Raw genomic sequence first — 25,189 nt, forward strand, 5'->3', positions numbered from 1 at the left:
ATGTGAAACATGAGTGTATAGGAATCTTTTTTGTTACATTGTGCATTTAAGAGACATGTACTCTGAGAAGGCTTTTTCCCACTAAACTTTTAAAATGTCATTTTTACAGATACAAATTGGGATAGTGTTGGGAAGATTTTAAAAAATATCTTATAAAATCAGGCCCCTTCTTCAGGCAAGATGTAAGAAGGGGCCTGATTTTATAAGATATTTTTTAAAATTATTTGATTTGCCTTGAAAGCTTGCATATTGTAATCTGTTCATTTAGCCAATAAAAGGTGTCATTTTTCTTCACTTTTCATTACATCCATGGCTAACACGGTACAACACCCTAGTACATTAGTAAAGTCAGATAAGCAGTATTTTCTTGAGTGACTGTATTATCTTTTGTTACAAATTTTTGGTTGTGGGTCGTCTCTGTGATAACATAGGGTAACATGTTTTTTACCTGAATGAATATAGGTAAATCTTACCCTATTTTTCATACTGAATTGAAATACCTAATCAGACTTTCTCTGTCACACAAGAACTTTAAGTTTTACAATAACCATATATTGACATGCTGGGAGCGTCTCACCTAAAGGGTAGTATTTGGCCTCAGGAATCCATCTCCAATAGCCAAAGAGGGGTCTGTCGCTTCTCCAGGAATATCCTTCTTAAGGGTTCAGCATTTGCCTCAATATTGCTTTTCCCTTTCAGAAATCCATCCATCCATCCATTGTCCAACCCGCTGAATCCGAACACAGGGTCACGGGGGTCTGCTGGAGCCAATCCCAGCCAACACAGGGCACAAGGCAGGAACCAATCCCAGGCAGGGTGCCAACCCACCGCAGGACACACACAAACACACCCACACACCAAGCACACACTAGGGACAATTTAGAATCGCCAATCCACCTAACCAGCATGTCTTTGGACTGTGGGAGGAAACCGGAGCGCCCGGAGGAAACCCACGCAGACATGGGGAGAACATGCAAACTCCACGCAGGGAGGACCTGGGAAGCGAACCCAGGTCCCCAGGTCTCTCAACTGCGAGGCAGCAGCGCTACCCACTGCGCCACCGTGCCGTCCCCCTTTCAGAAATATCCTGATGAAATCGTTTGCCATTCTCAGCGCTGACCACTCTGAGATTTCAATTGAAAAAAGTGTATAAAGTTATAAAATGTCCACAAACAGCAATACAAATATTTTAATAATGAATTTAAGTTAAAAATTATTTTTTAGTTTTTATAGTAAATATACAGCCTGAAAAAGACATAACCCAAAGAACTATGGGGGATAAAAACTCTGAGTAATCAGAAATCAGCACGAAAAACTACTTTTAAAACAGTCCTAAATTACTCTGGGACAAAATCTCTGTTGACGAGTGTAATCGCTGTTGTCGCACAGCTCCAGATGCCCTGGCTCGAATCCTTGGCCTCTCTGCTTACACAATTTACACATTCTACCTGTGTTGGCAGGGATTTTTGTCTAGGGACTCAGATTTTCCTCCAACATCACCAAAAGATGCGTGATGTATGGTAATTGGTGACACCACGTGAATGAGTGCTACTTACTCGATTTTGACCTGGACCTGGCCGCTTTTTCTGCTCAGGGTCAGTTCCTGCTACCTTGGGCCAGGAGGTGTCCCCCTTGCATTCTATACCCTGAATTGGATTTAAAGATTTTAATAATCAATTTTTTTGTCAAAAAAACCTTATTTAATCATAATAGCTAAGACTGAGCCAGCTTTACGTGCCATATACCATACCAAACTCTTGATATTCAGAGGTCTGGGTATATTCACGTCCAGCTGTGTCAACTGCCCTGACTTCGGCCGGGACACCAAGGGGGGCACCTTGGTTATACCAGAAGAGAACAGTTTTGCTTTAACACGTAGCCGACCGATGACGGATTTACTTGATGTGCAAAAAAAAAAACAACCTTTGTTTCATTTTCCATTCATACTAACAGAAAGAGGCGTGTGCAGCGAGTCCAAATTGTTCAACTACAGGTATGTATTCACTATACATTGCAGAAAAGGCAGAGGAGGCGCTTATTCTTTAAAAGAATCTGTTGCACATTTTTGTGTGTTGCAAGCCGTACTGTTATTAGCATAACGAAACGCCCATTTTGTTAATTGAACGAAGAGTTTGAGAGAAAGCGAGAGAATGTGAAGTCACATCTTTCTGCACGCCGTAGGTTTTCCTTTGTTGAAGTAGCGTTGGTGTTTGACACGTTGGCAGCCTTGGGCATCTGCTTGAGGTAGAAAGCTAAATGACGACTGTTTGACTGTTTAATGCCTTGGCGACAATATGTTGGGCGCACTCTTGCTGATTCTAACTCCCATAAACGGGTTGTGTTTGGCTTTCGGCTCGTGGATGACATATTTATACTGTTGGATGTTCAGTATCTGGGTCCTGAATTTTTTTTCTGGAAGTTATTTCTGGAGGGAAGTCTGCGAATCTGAGCAGGTAAGCTGAAATGAAACTGAAACTGCTTTGTATGACTGTAAAAGACTTCTTGTCTTCGGAAGGTAACGAAGGCGCTCCTTTACGGAAGGAGAGTCATTTTTCTTTTCTAGGACGCATACACTGCTTAGGAATTGACATCAGATTTGCGTTTTTTCTACCCATCGCCAGTGTGCACAGTAAGTTTGACCCGAACATGTTTGTCCTGTTTACCAGAGTACTGTACTGTAACCATTCCTCGCACAGCGGTTCACCGTTTGATGTGCTCCGGGTGATTAAAACAAACCTCTGCCATCATCTACAAACTGCTCCTCACTTATATCCACACATCGAGTCTGACAACCTGATTTGCAGTTTGAATCCAGTACTAAAAATACTGTTGTGCTAATAGTGTCAGTTTTTCAGTTTTGTTTGCATCTTTGTTTCACTGCTTCATCTTACTCTGAACGTCCAGAACAACGCAAAACTGTTTCTTTATCCTTCCACTTATATCTAGTTAAAAAGTTTTCTTTTTGTTTCCATCGTTTTTATTGTCATATGAAAAATGTTAGTTCTAAAGCAAAACTTCATTTTAAACGTATCATGCTGTCAATAGTGTACTTCAGAATAGTTGTAAAAAGGCCCGATACAGTAGTTTTATTACTTCATGTTTAATTTGGAGCTGTTTTTGCATGCCCCAGGAATTTATTAATTTGGTCAGGAAATGTACATGATATGACATGCCTATAATTCCATGGAATACATAAAATTACAAAGAGAAATTGTAGGGAAAAATGAATGGATAATCCATTGCTAAAATTAAATACTTTAACTATTCCTCCTTTTTTGTGATGCACTTCACATTTTCCATAATGCACCCAATTTCATAACACATAAATCTTCAGTGCACATTTTACATTCCTGTACAACCAGAGTACTGGCAGTTTATGTGATTTGCAGAGTTATGGAATAATGTAATTTTTTTCACTACTACTAGGAAACAAGTGGAACTAAAATCAGGCTCAGTAGTAGACTGATGGTTTGGGTTGGTTTTTTTTTCATTGCAAGCAGGAATGGTGAAAATAATTAAACTTGCCCATTGACAAAAATAAATCTGTAGCAGTGGAGTCTGCAAATGGATTCTATTATTATTATTACGTATGCTTTTTTTATACTGTTTTAAATTTTAATGTGATAATGAATCCATAAAATGTAAATATTACTTAGTGATAAAAGTGCATAGCACAAGTTATACAGCAGGCATACATGCAATCATTCAGACATTCCTCATTGCCTAAAATATATGCAGCAAGGTCTCCATGTAGTGTTAGTAAGATTGGTAGAGAGCTGTGAAAAATAGAAGAAAGGTATAGTACACTAACAAGGTGTTTTTTATTTTGGTCACTTTTGATTTTCTTTCTTTCTTTCTTTGGATTTTAGAACACAAGACAAAGTGACAGTTGAATACTTTTCTCTGTGTTATGAGGCAAGTTTTTGATTGCCAAAAAACTTGGGTGACTACAGTAAATCACAAATAACAGAGTTATTGCAAACTCATCCAAGCTGTATGCCATCACTAATTATACTTAGTAGTGCACATACGGAAGTGGGCAGCACGGTGGCGCAGGAGGCCAGGGTTTGCGTCCTGGGTCCTCCCTGCATGGAGTCTGCATGTTCTCCCTGTGTCTGTGTGGGTTTCCTTCGGGTGCTCCAGTTTCCTCCCACAGTCCAAAGACATGCAGATTGGATGAACTGGGTGTGTGTGTTTGCTCTGCAATGGACTGATGCCCTGTCCAGGGTTTGTTCCTGCCTTGCCCCCTATGCTAGCTGGGATAGGCTTCAGCAGACCCTCACAACCGTGTTCAGGACCGAGCCGGGTTAGACAATGTCTGACGGACTGACATATATAAGAGTACATAGTTACAAAGTTGATAAACAATTAAATAATGAGAAATGGAAAAATGTAACATGGTGAAATGTATTATCCTTTACCACAATACCCACAAACATATAAATGCATATTTAGCAAACACCTAACAGAGTTTTCAAAGTCGGTAGTTTCTGGTGAACAAATAATGGTGTGCATGGCTATGTGTCTCCTTTAAGGAAGGATCAATGTTAATCAATACTTCATTTTCCTGCGTGATAAACTACACTACGTGCCACGTTGCAGCCAGGTTTTTTCCAGGATGATAATGACCCCGTTCATAATGCATGTATGGCCAAGAAAAAATGTAACTAGTCACGGCCCTTTATGGGGTTTTCACTCCGAGTTCATTTGAAAGACTTGTTATGATCACTGGTTCTATTAATTGTGAAGTTTGTGTCATTTTGACAAGTGTCAGAGTTCCATTCTAAATTGTGCCTGCCAAATGTTTGGACCCTGGTTCATCGTTTTCTTCCAATTCGAAATGCTTCTTGCTGTGGTTTGTTCTCAGATATGGCATAAATGAGAGCCTTTGGTTCTACACAGTATCCCATTGCATAAGGTCTTGTGTTCCTATTGCAGTTGATGCCAGTTAATTTAGTCCACAGAGTTTGTGGTTTTGACTATAACTGATCACAAAATAACTGAACGACTAGCTGCAAATTCCGTGACACCTATTAGTAGATTGTGCAAAATGTGAATCGCTATTGGTTTACTTTAAACTTGATATCTCTGCTCAAATTTGTATCTTAAATTGCAAGTAAAACATAAGCTAGGATATCACTCACACCACAAACTTCTTCTAGTAAGCAAAATTAAGTGGACAGTAAAAAAATGCATTAGATGTATAGAAAATATCTAATTCTCGAGAGGCTGAACACCATAAAAACTAGCATGGAAAAGTCAAGATCAGTGAATCTGAGAATGTTTGACATTAACATTTCCACATTTATGGTCACTATCTGTATTATAGGTTTCTTTAAAATGGCATGCATACCCTGGAAGGTAATTCTGAAAAGGATTCAAAAAGATAACAATGGAAGCACATCTAAATAAACAGGTTTCAATGAGAATAGTAACTTGTCACCAATTTAATAAATTAAGTGAAGAAAAACAGCAGCCACAGTGATTCTCAAAACTGAGGGAATTCCTAAACTACTGTATATTACAAATGGCTAAAGTAGTTGTTCATGTGTGTGGTGATACCAGTTATACTCTTTAATGGCAAACACAAGTTGCAAATGTGTATATTAATAGTAAGCAATCCTATTTTTAAAACCCCATAGTATGCTTATGTTATCCCCACTATGCTTATGTTAATATTTTATCCTGTGGACATTCACAAATCTAGAAACTGTTTTTCTTATTTTATAGATCTGCACAAATGATGAACCAGATCACATTGAAGTGACAAAAAAGCAAGATCTACATTCTGTGCCAGATTGTGTTGACACTGGCATAATCAATCAGGTGGCACAACCAGAACATTCTTCTTACCTTAATGTAAAAGCATCTCTTGAAAAAGGTATTCTTCTTTTATGCCTCCATTCATTTTCTGAATCCGATATGGGTAGGTAACCCATCAGGTACAATGCATAATCCAAACAGTATGGAATACTAGTTAATTTCCTAACAGATATGTACGCACATTCATTCTCTATCATACCAAGTCAGTTTTAGGGTCACCAGTTAACCTAATAAGCACCTTTGAAATGTAGAAGGAAACTGAGGTACATTCAGAAAAACTGTGAGGGCGAGAGGAGTACAGTATATGGAAATGGCACATAGACTTAAGCCATGCCTAAAATTAAACACTTGTCTATGGGGCTGTGAGGCAGTAGCGCTAACCACTGTACCAAAGAGCTTCCCAATTATTGTTTCATTTGTGTGTGTGTGTGAATACTCTTACAAAAGACTGTTACATGTCCATTCAAAAACAGACCACTGTAAAGTGATCTGCATCCATCCATCCATCCATTTTCCAACCCGCTGAATCCGAACACAGGGTCACGGGGGTCTGCTGGAGCCAATCCCAGCCAGCACAGGGCACAAGGCAGGAACCAATCCTGGGCAGGGTGCCAACCCACCGCAGGACACACACAAATACACCAAGCACACACTAGGGACAATTTAGAATCGCCAATCCACCTAACTTGCATGTCTTTGGACTGTGGGAGGAAACTGGAGCACCCGGAAGAAACCCACGCAAACACGGAGAGAACATGCAAACTCCATGCAGGGAGGACCCGGGAAGCGAACCCAGGTCTCCTAACTGCGAGGCAGCAGCACTACCACTGCGCAAGTGATCTACAATGGACCCTATATTGAACACTTTTCAGGGTTTTACAATAGAACCTGTGGCTGTCACTTGACACTCTGATATAATTTCTCAGAAACCTTTAAGGCAACATTTAAACATGAATGTTCACCCCAGCACCGAGAAAATTGCTCTTCATGGGTCAAATACTGCTCTACTGCAATACTTGGTAGTTTATTCTGTGTTCTGTGGTTCTCCACGTGAAGAAACACTGTCTAACCTTTGTGCAAAGTATGACCTTAACATGTTTGCATCTGTGTGTTTATTGAAGAACTTCATTTAAAATAACAGCTGGGATCCAACTTTAGTCATGTCACCTCTTAAACTGAAAAGGTTCAGCTTCTTCAGTCTCTCCTCATAGGTTATACCTCACTGTCCTGGAAGCAGCCTAATTGCGCTTCTGCGGACTTTCTTCAGCACTGTTATGTCCTTTTTGTAATATGGAAACCTAAACTGCACACATTACTTTGGATGAGTCCTCACAAGTGTATTGTACAGTATATAGCTCAAGAATAAGTTCCATTGACCTACAATTTACACATTATTCTTTATTGTCTATAATTCTATTAGCTTTCTTAATGACTTCCGTACAATGTCTACATGTAGATAATGTGAGTCCACAATGACTCCAAGGTCATTCTTATAAGTTGTACTTTTAGGTTTTAAATCTGTCATCATATATTCAAATGTAAAATTTGTATTTCTGTCGGGGTAACATTTTACATTTGTTTAAATTAAATTTCATGCACCAGAAATCTGTCTACTCTAGTATTCTGTTGTCGGTGTCCCGTGGTAGTGATACAGCTGATTGTAAATTATGTGACACTTCTCCTAGTTTTTTATCATCTGCAGATTTAAACAGCTTGTTTTTCGTATTCTTATCCAGATCAAAGCAATGTCCCCAGTACTGATCCTTGAGGGACTCCATTTTAAAACAACTAATTTGCTTCTTGTATTCAAGCCAGTTTCTGCACTTTGAATTCCCACTTCTGTTATTTTAATGACTGACCTCTATATGGTACCTTATCAAAGGTTTTCTGAAAATCCAGATAAATAATATCATATATACTTATCTGGTTGTATAAATACTTTTCTTGCGTCCTAATAGAATTCCAGCATATTAGTAAAATATGATCTCCTCCATATGTACCCATGCTGACTGTTCACTAGTGTCGATTGGCGAAATTTGCCTAAGCATTTTTTCACAAGGAATATGCTGAGTTTGCCTATGACCTTGTTCAGCAAATATGTTTCTGGAAATTCGCTGTGCAGCTGGCTTATATGAATCTTTTTTTTTTCTACGATGCTTTGTAAGGCATCACAGAGCTACAGCAGACATGCACTATATATTCACACATGTGTACTCTTGAGTGTGCTTCCAATCACTATTTATGTCATTGCCAGATCTGCTTCACACATGCATAAGGTCTCTCTACCTGATCTGTACTCCAGTCTGATTTTGCCCCTGGATGTTATTCAAAAAAAAAAAAAAAAACTTGAAGTATTGAGAATATTATGAGTACTGCTACCAAATATATAACACTGACCTCTGTGTGCTCACTTACTTGAATGCTTGTATGTAAAATTTAGCCTCTGACCAAGAAAGGAGTCTTTGCCTTTACAGAGTCAGAAAATACATGAGACCTTGTGAAATAATAATAATTAAAGACAAATTATTATTTCGGGTGGCGCAGTGGTAGTGCTGCTTCTTTGCAGATAGGAGACCTGGGTTCGTTTCCCGGGTCCTCCCTGCGTGGAGTTTGCATGTTCACCCCATGTCTGCGTGGGTTTCCTCTGGGTGCTCCGGTTTCCTCCCACAGTCCAAAGACATACAGGTTGGGTGCATTGGCGATCCTAAATTGTACCTAGTGTGTGCTTAGTGTGAGGGTGTGTGTGTGTGTGTGTGTGTGTGTGTGTGTCCTGTGGTGGGCTGGCGCCCTGCCTGGGATTTGTTCCTGCCTTCTGCCTGTGTTGCCTGGGATTGGCTCCAGTAGACCCCTGTGACCCTGTGTTAGGATATAGCGGGTTGGAAAATGACTGACTGACTGAAATTATTATTTCTGAAGCATCGGAACAGATAAGACTGTAAACAAAAGAGACTTTTTAGCTGCGTCCGGAGTCCAAAGTTTTAACAATGGAATGAGCAAGTTCATTGTCACTGGTTTGTGACATAGCCAAAGACTAGAACTCTATGAGCATAATGAAATATATATAGAATTTTAATTATTATTTATAATTACTATTATTATAATTATTTATAATTTAATTATAATTATAAATATAATTGTAATTATTGCTAATTTATGGTCATTTGTTGTACTGTATTTTGTTTGCAGTTATCATTCTGTATTTGTATTTTGTTGTCCTAAGTATGGTACCTCAGTGGTTAGCACTGCTGCCTTATAGCTCATGTCAAATTTTTGGCCACATATATTGGTCCAGCATAGTTGGCAGATTTTTCCCTAGCCCTCAGGGATACTTAAAAGACCATTGCACCATAATAATCCACTCAAAACTAATTCAGTTCCTTCTGCCCCATTGCCTTCAATTCATTTTGCCAGTTTGTTGAAGCTCTCAAACATTTTCCACCATTTTGTCAAACAAAAGTTGAAGCAAACTGCTGTTCACTAATACACCTGTTTTTACAATGGTACAGAGAATTTTAATTTTAGCTTTGTCTAAACGCATACAGAACATGAATCGGAAAGTCACACACCAGGGAGAGAAAAATTACTGACATTTAAATGGCCAGGTATGACAAGAGCAACATAAAGTTCAACTTCATATATATAAAAAGGTGATGCATTGCTGATGGGTTACATTTTTCAGTTTACAAACCCAACATATGGTGAGCAGAGTTATACAAGTAAATATCTACATATACTTCAAATTATGATATAGCAGCAGGCAGTGACTGTATACTGTGTTAGTGATCAAGCTGTAATATCCTAACATGTTTTAATAGCAGTCTTATTATGAAGCACTGTGTAAAAAACCCCAGATAAAACGTTTTGATTAGTTGAATATAAATTGTTGCAGGCCAGATAGTTTAAGAGGGAATAACGTACATGGAAGTACAAAAAAGAGAATAAAATTCTGGGTGACACTCTGAGGAAAATGTTATTTGGAAGACTGCAAAGTGGCCAGTGTGGGGATTGATTACTTGAATGTATGGCTTCCTTGTCATTTACTATATGTCACAGTGGGAGAGAATTCTGCACCAAGCATTTATATAAATAAGGGATCACAATTTCCTTTAAAAAAAACACTTTGAATAATTACAAGTTCTAAGTTCACAATGTTTATAAATGTAGACCCAGGGGAAGTCCACTCATACACATGATAGAGCATTTCAATTTTACTCAAGTTGTGCCAAAGCTGTATTTCAAAATTATGAAGAACTGGATCCCACCACTAAAAAAAGATAAAGTTTAAGTGATTAAAGTTTGGTTTGTGTTAACAATTAGTAATAAGAGAGAAACCAGGAAGAGGGCAAATTGTTTTTCATAGCATGGTATGGAAATTAACTTTTGCCTTAATAGAGACATTCATTTCTTTATGATTAGGAGATTAACAAGTGAGAGCAATGTTTAGCAATGTGATACATATTTATACCATTCCTACCACTGCATATTTTATTTTCCACTTTCACAATTATCCTGCATCCTATCTCCTTTTGTATTTTTTTTAATTCAGAAGGCACCTTCCACTTCTGTGCTGTAATCCCATTACTTGTCCTCAGAACTTTAACTTTAGAACTTTATTTGTCCACAAGGGGGAATTTGTTTTTTTTTTACAAAAGCTCAATAACTAATTAATGTTATTATATTATGATATAAAAACAAGCCCCTCTCAAATATAAACCAGTATGACTAAAAAAAGAAACCTTTCGAATTGTCAGTTACAGCTGCAGTGAGGCATTATACTGGCATATTGTCAATGGCATAAATATCAAAACCAAACATTTAACCTTGAAAATCAGCCAGAAATGTACCATTTTTAGGTGCTCAGATAACAACATAATATTCAGTTATAGCAGCAGCTTTTTTGGTGGCAGATCAGTAAGTTCAAAGGTTTTCATGTGTACATAGTACAGAGTACAAAATTAAATAAAATTCTTTCTTGCATACCAAACCGCAGACTACCACAACAAAAAATTAACAGTATAGGAGTTGTACCATGTAACACTGGACAAAAAAGTTGCCACCAGCAGCTGACAGCATCCAGTACAAAATACAACAGTATATAGAAGTATACAGAAGAGTGATAGGGCAAGAGAAATAGATAAATACAAGCAATGCTACAAGACCAACAATATTAATGTTTCTCAGTAGACTAACAGTCAAATAACAATATTAATGCATAGTAAGTGAATTGCAAAATAAGCAGCAGTTACATACAGTGTGACAGTATTTACTGTATATTGCAATAATAATGCATGTAGAGCAGTGTTATGGCCTTAGGACAAAAGCTGCCCCTAAAACGTGCTGTGGGTTGTGGTCATGGACCTGAATCACTTACTAGATGGAAAGAAAAGACAAAAATACCAATGGATTATGGGAATGGCCCTTAATATTGTAGCTAGCTTGCCTTTGTGAACAAGTTCATGGTATTAATGTCTTAGATAGCTGGAAGCTGTGTGACGCTGATCTTGTGTGTTCTTTTCACTGTGCTTTGTAGTACTTTGTGATCCAGCACTGAGCAGTTGCAAAGCAAGTTTGCAGTAGACTCCCCAGCACACTTGTCAAAATTGATGAGGACTGTGGAAGACATTTGTGCATTCCTCACTTACCTAAAAAAGTGAAGGCTCTGGTGGGCTTTCCTAAGCACAGTTGATGTGTTCTGCCCACTTAAGGTCAGCAGTGAAAGTAACACCAAGGGATGTTAACCTGAGTTCCCTCCGCATATTTTTTGTCACTGATGATGGGGCCATATACTGAACCCTGTTTCTGTAAGTCAATAACTAGTTCCTTAGATTTGCTGACATTGAGAGTGTCTTATCCTGGCATTACTGTGTGCTGATTAGCAAGACCATCAAAGTTTTAATAAAGTAGCAAGTAAACTATTGGGCTTGTGTGATAGATATGTTTAAATTTTGTAGTCAGGGAGTTTGCTGGAAAGACATGTTGTAATATATAGTGAAATGTTCATTCATATGCAAATACCTGTATATAAACAGATTCCATTACAAAGGTGGACTGCATTAACACAAAGTTGTATCTTTGTGTTGCTAGTAAAGGGAATATCATAAAGTAACAAAATTGTAACATTCTCAAACCCACTTAATACAATTCAGGGTCTTGGGCAGCTCAGAGTTTGTCCTGGCACAACTGAGTGCAAGGCAGGAAGCAGTCCTAGACGTGGTGTCAGTCCATCACAGGGCACTCTCTCACACACACACACTTAATAGTACACACTTGGGGCTAATTATGCATCATCATTTATCTTAAATATCTTCAGGGACATGGCAAAACCAAGAGGAAAACACACTTGTATCTTTTTCCAATAATACCAATTTTATTTACTTTGAGTGGCAATAATAAATGTGTTGCATGTGGTATGTTGTCCATGGTGCGGTGCCGATTTTTAAATGAATAATCATGCCTGGTTTGGATGCAGGCTGTTAGTGGGTGTGAAGGTGTGTAAATGTGTAAATTTCATTCTACGGTTAGCAGAGGCACTGTTTGACGGTGCCACATTCATGTGTAGAGGCTGGCAAATCAATCAGGAGCCTCCATGCTGGCATGGAGGTAGCGGCTCCTCACACCTGCTCCCAATTGGCTAACAGTTTTAAAAAGAGCCTGCATGGGTCAGGGAGAGGGGAGGAAGGAATGTGTCAGAAAAGAATTGATTTCGGAGGTTAAAAAGAGCCTGAAGAGCAGTCTTGGGCAGGATGATCCAGCCACCTAGGGAGGAAAGGCAGCGCGATCAGGGGCCCTGCAAAGGAGCATAGGTTTTGGCGCTTTAAGAGCTGGTTCACCCCACTGATCATTTGTGTGGAGTGGGGCAAGCATGGCGGATGACCTCCCAAGGGATCTGAGGTATGACTGCAGGTGTGTGAAGGATAATGGGAGGAGTACTGACCTCGGACAGACTGGCTGGAGCTGTTTGGAGGCAGCCAAGACAGGGGTTGGATGATGAAGACCGTGGCTGCTGAGTCTCCGCTGGCTGCATGAGTTATGGATGGGGTGGGGAGATGAAGAAGGAGGTGGGCTGGGATCATCCTATCCTAAAAAGAACATTAAGAATCCAATGACCGTGTGTTTGTAACGTCTGTTTTAAATGGATTTATTTATGGTAACTTATTATTTACCGCAAAAAGCTTCATTTTATTGGATTATTTATTATGGATATGGAAGCACTGCACTTTGAACACTGTTTTGGGCTTGGTTTTTATTACAAGCACATTGGTACTTGTTCACCATCCCCTTGCTTAGCGTGTCCTCATTTGCCTGGCTCATCGCGGTTACGTTACTGATGGTGTCGGGTTTGAGAGGTTCCTAGAGAGGAAGAGGAACTGGAGCTGACCTGCACTGTCTCATTAAATATTATTTATAACATTATAATGTTAAAATTTCTATCAGCAAAAGTTCCTCAATTCACTGCATTTATTGACAGTAGTAAAGTATCTTTAGAAATTCAAGCACAATATTCATATAAAATAAGGGACAGATGATTCTAATCTTAATTCTTAGCTCTAATATGCCTGATTATTTGTTTTGTTTACTTTTTTTCAGTGTTTGATTGCTTGTACAATCAGCTATTTTTACCTTGTTACAATGATCCCAAACCTGACAAACAGGACCAAGTGTTATATTGTGTGCTACAGAGAAATTTCACTAGAATCATTGATCATGTCATTGAAAGAGCTACACACATTAACCTCCAAGCTACAGCTGTGGATTTCATCAGAATTGTGACGTCACATTTGAAGGACATCAAGCGAAATCCCAGGTAAAGTGTAACACAATTTATGTTTCATTTGAGGAACATGATTATGTTTGTGACTAATAAAACTGCTAAGCAGACCACCAAACGTAAAAAAGTTTACACTAGCTGTTTATTTGTTGTAGTGATAATTTAATGTTGGGCTTTGATAAGTACACTATAAACAAGAGCTACTTTTGTGCATTAGTTGTTTTTATAAGAGTCTGTGGTTACAGCATGAGCTGTACTACATGCTTTAGTCCCATTGATTTAGTCCGTCCATTTTGCAAATGTTGAACCAGGAGTCCCAAAACACTTCCAAAAATGCCCACTAGTGGGGCCTTGTAAAATCTTTATAAAATAAGCGATTTATTTTTCACAAAATGCTCTGTAAAACTCTGAAAAGCACTAAAGGCATAAAGCAATTGCCAGCAAAGCAATCCAAGGTGAACCAAGTCCCAGTAAAGTAAAGTAAATAAAAAAATGGTCAGAATTCCAAAAAATATACAAAAGGCACAAGCACAACAAAACACAAGTAAACTCAACAACTCCAGAGCACAATCACAATGAACCACCAGGAACTGACAGTGATTGGCAGGTGGTCCTGCCTCTTAGGAGACTAAACAAATCACATGGAACATAGCAAAGGCAGCTTATATACATAGACACAATCAAAAATAAAGGATGATGCACTTAATCAATATAAATAAAAAATTAAGAAGGAACAAAAGAGATACAAAATTTGATTTTGAATCCCAGCTAGGGGAGAATTTTGTGATATTAAAAATGCATCTCTGGGATTTTTCAGCAGCACATTTAGTAAAAGTTGTACATACAAAGTTGTAGACTTCATCCATGAAAAACTGAATTTGTTAATTGCATTAAGTCTCATGTTTGCTTTCAGGAGAATGCCAAGCTTGATGAGACATGATGAGATTACCTTTTTGAGAATGTGCTCTAAGACTTTCATTTCTGATCTGCCTGTTCTCGATCGTCAGGTGAATGATGTTCAAGAATTGCTGACCGAAATTTTGGCATTTAGAGGTAATTGTGGATGTAAAACACTTTCCTCCTTGCCAGAATCTGTGTATACCAATGCTCTCTGTGTCTTGCTGCTTCATCTATGCTTTTTCTCTCTAAACATCATTCTACTACTAATGAAGCACTGTGGTGAGAGAGGCTTTCACGTTTAAATTAATGTTAATTTGGTGTTAGTGCTTGTTTTTATTGATCCAGTAGAGTACCACTTTCTTATTTTGGGGTTACGCTACAGTCTACTGTCATTCTTTACTCTTTTTGTCCTTTACTTGTTCCATCTCTGCCCTGTCCCAACATGGTATTTTATTTTTCTGGACCTGCCAAAGTTTTTCAAACTATGCCCACAAACTGCTGTAATGAAAAGCTAAACTGAAGTAAAAATAATGTCATGACATAGTAATTACAATAGCTGTCATGTCACTTTTCCAGGTGTTTGAGAAAAATATTTGTTGTTTAGTTATTGTTAAAATAGGAACTGTCTCGGTTTCAGTAATGTTTGTCACTTTTTGCAGTGCAATCCATTGTAAATTTGATGTCAGATCCAGATTTTATCAACCAGCGGCTTATCAGTTTCTTGAGTGACTCTGAATGTGAAATGTCAGATCAGCAGCAGTTTACAGTAGAAATGCATGGCAACTTTCCACAGGAGATAGGAGATGGAACTGAGCAAATGTAAGTGCAATGTAGTGTTACTTGACCTGCAAACAAGAGTTCTAAATATAGTTATGTGAAATTAGTAAATACACATCATGGGATTTGTTGACTGATTTAATATATTTGAACAAACAAACTTTGGATCTTCATGCACACAATATCAATGACAAATAAAAGTTACATGTTGAATTCATTCTCATAATCTAAATGATCAAAAATACAAATTTGTCATATGGAAAAAGTAAGTACAGCCCTACCTTTATCATCACTTCAAATTCATAAAAATAGAATCATGTGTTCCAGATTATGTGCCAGTGATGGGAAAATTCTCAGGGAAGCATGCAGGTGTCTGTAGAAAGCCGACCAGATAATGAACAAAGCATCGTTCACCTGAAACCATAAGTAATGCTTTGATTCCAAGAACTAATAATTTTAATTTAATAAATAGGACAAAGCCTGCTAATGTTTTATGGTGTTGGAGTCACTTTAAGATGAATAACTTGTAAAGGATAACTTCTGGCTATTATGAGCTTCTCATACTAAATTCAGTAAGAAAGTGTAGAGCACCATCTCGCACATATGTACTCACACACAGAACACTGTGTGGTAGGGTGTGGTAAGCCAGCGCAGAGGCTACCTGTGAGCAAATGAATGCTGTAGTGCAACCACAAAAAGCTTAATAACTTAGCTAAACTACTACTTCATCATGAACACATGAATTACAAGATCGGAATTCATAAGTTATGTGCCTTTTTCTATAAGAAAGAAAAAGTTAGACTAACCTTCCGTAATTTATGCTTTGTGTTGCTTGTCTATCTATCTATCTATCTATCTATCTATCTATCTATCTATCTATCTATCTATCTATCTATCTATCTATCTATCTATCTATCTATCTATCTATCTATCTATCTATCAAGCATGTTTGAGTTATTTATGAAAATGAGTCTATCACCACGTCAACCCACAACATAGAAATGCAAATGTTAATGTGTAGACTTTCACTGATTTATGAAATTCGTGCAGTAAACTGTACAGATCTCTTCACATTTCCAGTGTCCTGGCCAAAAAGTAAAACAGAAACCTCTCTCTCAGCCTATATTAACTTGGTGTGCCTTGAGTGTGTCCTGTTGATTGCTTTAATTAATTACCAGCTTTGTCGAAGGTAAAATCGATACAAAAATAATTAACTGAGTGAGCATACACCAATTTCCTACATTATTCTTCCATCCCTGTGGGTGGGCAAGTTATAGTTAATTTTATTTCTACAGCTCCAAATTTAAAAACAAAAGAAATGTAGCCAATTGTATCTTGTATGTTATATATCACCTTGGATATAGGTATCAGTCACATAATTAATATTAATAAGTTGATGAAACTACTTACTCCTGAACATGGTATACTTAATTTCTCAGCAGACATCTACAGCCCCTGATTGTACCATCCTACCTGGCTCTTTAACAGAAAGCTGGGGTTTTAGCAGGACAGCCCCAGGATTTCAGTAGGTCATTCCTAGTCTCAGAAGTGATAGGTGGGCCTTTACCAGAAAAAGTTCCTGGCTGGGTCTTAAAGTCCCCTCTGGTCATCAGACTAGGGAGTTTGGAGTCCAGTGCTTAAAGTGGGCCAGTACTCCATGCCAGCACTTTTTATGTTTTTCTGTTAGGAGTACTAGGAACTTTCCTATGTACCAGCAGTATTTGAAGACTGCCAGTATGTACCAATAGTCTGTACCAGCTCTTCTACTTTTTACTGGCTTTTCTAACTTCTTGACTATAATGCCATATACATTAACCTACAGCTATCTAACCCCCAAAGAGTCTCCAATCTAAAATCTCTCCATCTCCTAGGTTATATATGTACAAAGGGTGCCATCCTGGTATCCTACATAAAATCTGTCCATATCCCAGATTAAATATGTATGAAGGGGACTCCAAACCCAACCTTTAGTTGAAGCAGCCAAAACACCTGGAGTACCGACTGTTTTTTTTTCACTTCAGCCATTTTGTTGGTGTCCATAGGTTGGTGTAGGATTCAACTAGCAAAAGTGGCCAAAGGTTAGAGAGAAGGTAGGAGGAGCAAGCTGGAGACCTGCTTGATGGAAAAGTATAATAGGCTCCCTACATATAAGATAAAGATACTGTATGTGTTTAGTTATCACCCAAGTGCCGGTCAGTTGTTTATTTTATTGATTAGTAATCCAGTCTCCCATACCATGTACCCTTGTGTTTTGTTACCAATTATTTGTTAAAAAACAACTTTATCTTGGCTTCCTTGGCATTATTGGGTTTCATAATCAGCTTGAGAGTACTCCCTATGAGCCACAATATATAGTCCTTCAGTATTGAGCAAGATATTGTTGGTTCAGGTTTAGAAATGAAGCGTGAAGCACAAGTAGAGTGAAAATTTGCAAGCTAAGTTCTTAGAGGTCATCTGACTTGGCAGTCCAAAGCTGCCAACCATCTGCACTAGTTTTTAAGCCATCTACCAAAACAAACTGACGGGCAGATCAATGGAGACAGACAAAACATTATCAGATGCTGCATCAAGCTGAGTCGATGCACAGTAAGAGCAGTACATGTCTAGAATCACTAGGGTCCAGTCCATCTTCAAACGAGGTAGCAGCAACATCTGTGTACTTGCGGCAAATTCTTAATTCACTGAGCCAGACATTTGCATCACACAACACTGACAACATGAGACATTTCCATGCCTCATGGCACCATTGTTTAATTGTTCACTCAATTACATAGATATTCCTGCTTCAGCAAAGTCTCTCATTGAGAGAAAAAAATTAAAAACCACAAATTATTCAGAACAATTCAAAGATAAAATAATTAATAACAAAATAATTAATAACTATCAAACAACTGATTGATACTGTATAAAAATAAAGTTACTGAGGCAACTTTTTAGTATATACTGTATAGTATTATGTTCCTATACATATTACTAGAAATTGTGCCAATGTATTTTAAATATAACAAGAATGTATATCTTTAATTTGGACTTGACTGAGAAGCTCATAGTTGGAATTATACTGAAGTGTCTTTCAGTAGGTTAACTGATGTTCTGGGTTACCCTATTTGAAGCATGATTTACTTACATTTTCATGTTCATCAATGACCCCAGCCAAATGACTACTGTAATTTTCTGCTGTATTCTTTGGTAAATATACAGGTTCATTGGTAACTCAAAAGTGTCCTTACCTGGGTAAATGTGGATATGGACTATGACTAAGTCTCAACATCTATGGTTTATTCCTCTCTTAAAGGACTTATTGATGTAAATGCTCCTAAAGGTGATTGACAAATAATATTCAAATGATTCTGTAAATTTTGAACAAAAAATACATATTCTAAAACTTTAAAGACATTTATGGCTTTAAAAAAGCAACATAATTTAAAATGGATATATGTTATTGTAATGCTTAACATAACAAATGAATTACTCATTTGTATGTTTTGAGATTAAAATGTTATGATTATTTTGCTACAAGATTTGGTTTCTTAGTAGTTTAAACAATTCTTTACAGACCACCACCTGAAGAGCAGGTTAAGGTTGTGCCAAAGAAGAAACCTAAAGGTGTGTAGATTCCTTATTTGATACTATATAGGGCTGTTTGCTGTATTTATTGATATTTTACAAACACTTTTTGTTACAGTGTGCACTTCAAGGTGTTTAATTTAAAAAGATATATAAAATGATACTATATTGGAGTTAAATAACCATCATGTTTTTTTGGTTTTATAATCAAATTTGCTGAATTAAAGTAACAGTTTTTATAGGCTTAATCTTTACGAATAATTTATTTATAGGGATAACACATTAAGTTAAAATTTCCTTATTGGCTTACTGATTGCTTTAAGTAAATAAGGGGCACACTTGCATTGTTTCTTTTTAAATTTAGTAGTTCAAGTAGTAGTAGTATTCCCAAATGTACAAAATACAGTGAAACTGGTTTGATGCGGCTAAGAAACTGAAATGGTGATCTGATCAAAAATACTAAGAGAGTGTTCGGATAATGGTATCTTTTATTTAATCATTTACAGCTATTATTGCACTTGTATTTATTAATAAATGATCACAAATTAATAACAATTTATTTGGACTTGTTTAACTTATTTATTTACTTTGTAGGAAGATTTAAGAAGATTGTGAAATGCAAATCTGCACTAAATAGATTATTCAAAAGTAAACGTAACCGTGCAAAACCTGCTCAGCTTTCAGGTACATGTATGCTTCAGGTAAGTATGTTAGATTTCTCTGATCCATCCATTATCCAATCCGCTATATCCTAACACAGGGTCACGGGGGTCTGCTGGAGCCAATCCCAGCCAGCACAGGGCGCAAGGCATGAACAAATTCTCAGGCAGGGTGCCAGCCCACCGCAGAGCACACACACACACACACACACACACACACACCAAGCACACACAAGGGACAATTTAGGATCGCCAGTGCACCTAACCTGCATGTCTTTGGACTGTGGGAGGAAACAGGAGCACCCGGAGGAAACCCACGCAGACACGGGGAGAAGATGCAAACTCCACGCAGGGAGGACCCGGGAAGCAAACCCAGGTCTCCTTACTGTGAGGCAGCAGTGTTACCACTGCGCAACCCAGACACTTTTCAGAAGTTTAGGGTTTTCACTTGAACTACATGACTTATTAGTTTTTAAGTTTCTCCAAAACAATTTTTGCGATGAATTGCTTTGAATGGATTCTGCTGGATCAACTTTATCGATGCCTTTGATAATTTTGATGAACCAGATTAAGCCCTCACACAGTTTTATCTGCTCAGACTAAGATGTTTAATTCTCTGAGCCTGCATTGTAGGGTAAGTTAACATCAATGTTGCCACCAAAAAGAGTATATCCTTCAGGAAGAGAGAAATAGTTAGCTTTTTTTTCAGTAGCCTTATTTTTTTAGTTTTGGCATGTAATTAGAGAAGCCACGCTGTATATTAAAGCTTGTCAGTAAAATTATAAGATATTCTGGATCTCTAGGCATTAACAGTATACACTTTTTAGCATCTTGTGTCATGTTAAGGAAAACATTAGCCAGCTAGTAATTTATGTAATTTAAAGAAAAGAAACAGAGATTTTTAAAAAGTTGCTGTGATGAGTGGCCAGTCTGAAGGAGACTGAGACTGCAAAGTGGTGGCAGGGGAAAGCGTAGTTAGGCAGCATAGGATGGTGTTGTGTAGGATGATGTTGCAGATCAAGAAGAGGAGGAGAGTGAGGATAGAGCCAAAGATCAAATGGTGGAAGTTGAAAAAGGAAGACTGTTAAGTTCGAGATCAGGGAGGAGGTAAGACAGGCACTGGATGGCAGTGAATAGTTACCAGATTGTTGGGCAACAAAGCAGAAGTGGTAAGGGAGACAGCTAGAACGGTGAGACATCTGGACAGTGGAAGGAGGATAAGGAAATCTGGTGGTGGAATGGGGAAGTACAGTAAAGTATACAGAGGAAGAGGTTGTTGAAGAAGAAGTGGGATATTCAGGCAAATGCAGAAAGTAGACAGGAATACAAGGAGATAAGGCATAAGGTGAAGAGAGAGGTGGCAAAGGCTAAAGAAAAGGTGAATGTTATATAAGAGGCTGGACACTAAGGAGGAAGAGAAGGACCTGTACCGATTGGCTAGACAGAGGGACTGAGCTGGAAAAGATGTGCAGCAGGTTAGGGTGATCAAGGATAAAGATGGGAATGTACTCACAAGCAAGGAGAGTGTGTTGAACTGCTGGAAAGAGCACTTTGAGATGTTGATGAATAAAGAGAAGGTTGGATGATGGGGAGATAGTGAATCAGGAAGTGAAACAGATTAGCAAGGAGGAAGCAAGGACAGCTATGAAGAGGAGGAAGAATGGAAAGGCTGTTGGTCCAGATGGCATACCTGTGGAAGCATGGTGATCTACAGCATGAAGTTATGGGAAAGAGTAGTGAAATCTAGGTTAAGAAGGGAAGTGATGATTAGTGAGCAGCAGTTTGATTTCATGCCAGAAAAGAGCATTGCAGATGCAATGTTTGTCTTAGGGTATTGATGGCTCCTAACATCTGTACCCAGTTAGGCAGTGGAGTTAAAAGGAGCCTACACAGAATGGAAGGGGAACGAAAGGAAAAGAGAGGTTCAAAAAAGCAGAGGAAGAGAAGGGCAGGAAAATGGAGTCCTGGGAGATAAACGTGTGGCCAGCGCAGCAGCAACTTTACTTTGGAGGGACGCAGCAGGAGTCCAAAGGGGATGAGGCTTGGCAGTGCCCCGTGGATCGGCAAGACATGGGCGGTGGGAACACGAGCAGGACTGAAAGTTGTGTGTACTTGTTGGATGTTGAGTCTCCATGTTTCAACATCCAAATAGGATAAGCCGGAGAGGTGTCAGCTTTAAAGCACTGGGGACTGTGATTTTAATGAGAAGATTCCTGCTAGGTTTTAACCTCGTTTTTATGGATGTATTTATTGGATTTAACCTGCACATTCACAGTGATTTTATGGATTATTTATTTGTAATGGATGTAGAGCACTGCATTATTTATTTAAACACTGATATGATTTTGGATATTAATAAAAGTACTGATTTATGTTTGCACCTACCCCTTAACTGGATGTGTATGTGTCCTCACCTGCTAGGCTTATCTCGGTTATGTTATCGGCGGTCGTGGGTTCAAGAGGCTTCCGAAAGGGACCGGCAGTGTGGAGCCAACCGCACCATCACAGTTACCCTTCCCAAACATGGCATGGGAATGCAGTGGATACTTCACATTTACTTTCAATATAGGATATACTGAATATTCTGAATCTGTAACTGTTCTAATGATGGAGAATATTTGGGTCACGTGCACAGTCCATCACTTTTGTAATTAGACATCAGGAGAATGATAGACATTAAATGTGGTGCTGTTATAATTACCAAATTATATATTAGTATAGCAACCCCAACACATTTTATGAGTGTAATTAAGTTTACACATGCATAAAATATTTGTTGGAGTTTAGGTCATGGTCACACAGAACAGAAAAATATTTCTTCTTGGTCTGTAGTTTGACTGTAATTAAGTGAAGAACATTAAACAGCTTCTGCACTAAACAAAAATCGGGTCAAAAGCCAGAAATGCAAATCTAAACACAGGGAAACCAAACTGTAAACTAGAGGTACACCAAGGCCAAAACCATAATATCATAATGCTGTTAACAAAATTTTGGTTTTCATTTTCCAGACTAGAAAAAAGGAAAATGTCTTCTTTGTTGCTGAATCACTTAAAAAGATTAAATCACATTTGAAAGATTATTACTATTAATTTTGTTGTATTACAACCAGGGTTTATTTCTAGTTTATATTTTCTGATTTATTCTTGTTTTTGTTAAGTTTAAGATACTATTTGTCTTGTGTTATTTCTCTTAATTATGTACTGTAACTTTAAATGTACTTACGTCTCATGTGTTCTATGGGTGATACCTCAAGCAATGGGGCAGCCCTGATGTGACCACTCCTGAGAACTTCCTCTGGTTATTTAAGCTCAGAAGAAAGGAACTTCAGTAGTGGTGCATTGGTTTTAGTGGAGTCTTTCTAAATGTTGTGTTTTCTTTGATTTTGATATCCTGACTTTTGATTGGTTCTGGTTATTAGATTACTTTATTGGATTGTGTTTTTTGACTTTTATTCTTAGGATTGCCTTTTGGGAAGCTCCATTTTGGCTAATTGTGTGCCCTTTGTGATATTTTTTTCTTTTTAAATAAATCTTTATTTGTAAAGATCCCATTTGAATGATCTTTTTAAAAGCCACAGTGTTCACTGTTTCTCCACCTTGTAAGGCATTTTTGGTATTTTGAGACTGAAAAAGTATTCCATAAACTTTAAAAGCCAGTTCCCCATTTTTGGGCCTAGCTTAGGCCTAGGTCTTGGGTAGCAGTTGGGGAATAGCAGGGTTGGGTCGTGCGATGTTTTTGGGCTGGCCACATGAATCTAGCAATGTATGTTTTAAAAAATAATCAATGATCAATAACTACAAAAATTTCCCACAGTGTATGTATAAAACATATTGGAACTGTTTTGCAGTATTGTATGCCATCATGAAAAATCCCCTCCAGGAGGTGCTCTCTTGGAGCACTTTTAGCCACAGATTCATTCCACCATGGTTTTCTAAGAAGCACTTCTGGCAGTCTTTGCTGTCCATCGGTATCAGGCAATTCAATTCTTCAACTCGATATACTTGTTAAGTTTTGATTGATTGCCTGTATTATCTGTCCTGTGAACCTGTATACTTGTTTTTTATGTTTCTGCTGCTGTATGCATTTGAATTTTCCCATGGCATCAATAAAGTTTTATCTATTCTTATTTAAATTTCAAAAAACAAATAAAAAATATCCTTCAATTTAATCTTTATGAAGATTTGTTTCTAACACGTCAGCTTGTGTTGGGCATTTATACATAGTATTTGTGACCTGCTATGTTGGAGTGTTCATATGCTTTTTCATAGAGTCTTACAAAGTATTGTGTTTTCTTTGATTTTGATCTCCTGGCTTTTGACTATTTCTGGTCTGGTTATTGGATTGGATTCTATTGGACTGTGTTTTAGTACTTTGTTTCTTAACAATCTTTTGGGTAACTCCCTTTTTTTTCTTTTGCTCCTTTTGAGCCCTTTGCTATATTTTTTTCTTTTTAAATTAAAATATTAATTTTCAAAGTTTTCCTGTTTAAATTGTCATTATGCAAGCCAGAGCATTTATGGTTTAACCCTCTTATGAGGTGTTTATGATATTTTGAGACTCCAAAGTATTCCTTAAACTTTTAAAGCCAGTTTCCCCATTTTTTACCCTTGCTTGGGCCAAAGTCTTAGCAATCAGTTGGGGATAAGCTAGGTTGAAGGTGAATTATAATAATTTTATATTTGGCTGACACATTTCCATAAGAAAAAAAAAAATCAGGATACAATAGAATGGTTTACAGATTATTTATACAGTTAGAGCAAAGGTGGGTTAAGTGCCTTTCTGAGGGTCAAACAGTAAGGCAGAGGCTGGAATTGAACCAGAAACATTGGGGTTTAAGGTCCAGTAATTTTGCTGCCACATTCCACTGCTCATCTGCAAGAGGTGGTATCAGACATTAACTTCTCTTGGACATATTGACTTTGCTGTTGGCTTAGACATTACTGGACTTTTTACAATGCTTTCAACTATTGTATCTTTTGAATTTTAGGAGGTCTTCAGCCTCTTATTGCTCTCTCCATTATAATTCTAAAGAATTTGTTTTGGCTACATACACTCATGTCCATAAGTATTTGGACGGAGACACAATTTTCATAATTTTGGCTCTGTACATCACAACAAAGTATCTGAAACAAAGCAATCAATATGAGATTGAAGTATAGACTTTCACCTGTAATTGAAGGGGTTTAACAAAAATATTTGTATGAGCTGTGTAGAAAAGACAGACATTTTTCTACATAGCCATCCATTTTCCGGGGTTCAAAAGTATTTGGACAAACTAATATAATCATAAATATAATGATCATTTTCAATATTTGGTTGAAAATCCTTTACAGTCAATGACTGCCTGGAGTCTGGAACACATAGCCATCACCAAATCCTGGGTTTCCACCCTAGGGATGCTTTACCAGGCCTTCAGTTGCAGGTTTTTCATTGGATTTCTGACATCAGTTTTTCTTCAGCAAGTGCAATTTATGTCCGATTGGGTGAAGAACAGTTCAATGACTTGGCCATTGAAAAATAGTACACTATTTTGCATTGAAAAGCACTTGGTTTGTTTTCGCTGTATATTTTGGCTTATTGTCCTACTGTACTATGAAGCATCATCCTATCAGTTTGGCAGCATTTGGCTGAATCTGAGCAGACGGTATAGCCCTATACACTTCAGAATTCATCCTGCTACTTGTGCCAGCAGTCA

The 25,189-nt window shown here is 37.8% G+C and overlaps 1 protein-coding gene across 1 annotated transcript in view; it reads left to right on the forward strand.

Annotated features, from left to right (window-relative positions):
* Positions 1-1,977: 1,977 nt before the first annotated feature.
* The window catches only part of si:rp71-46j2.7 (uncharacterized), a 55,706-nt gene continuing 32,494 nt past the window's right edge, over positions 1,978-25,189 (forward strand). Inside the window, exons 1-7 of the mRNA XM_028815851.2 lie at positions 1,978-2,453; positions 5,731-5,881; positions 13,411-13,627; positions 14,505-14,644; positions 15,151-15,310; positions 18,825-18,874; positions 19,430-19,536. Coding sequence (XP_028671684.2) covers positions 2,295-2,453; positions 5,731-5,881; positions 13,411-13,627; positions 14,505-14,644; positions 15,151-15,310; positions 18,825-18,874; positions 19,430-19,536 — 984 coding nt within the window. The 5' untranslated portion in view covers positions 1,978-2,294. The remainder of the gene's footprint in view (positions 2,454-5,730; positions 5,882-13,410; positions 13,628-14,504; positions 14,645-15,150; positions 15,311-18,824; positions 18,875-19,429; positions 19,537-25,189) is intronic.

Source organism: Erpetoichthys calabaricus, chromosome 12, assembly GCF_900747795.2.
Source record: "Erpetoichthys calabaricus chromosome 12, fErpCal1.3, whole genome shotgun sequence".
Lineage (NCBI taxonomy): Eukaryota > Metazoa > Chordata > Cladistia > Polypteriformes > Polypteridae > Erpetoichthys > Erpetoichthys calabaricus.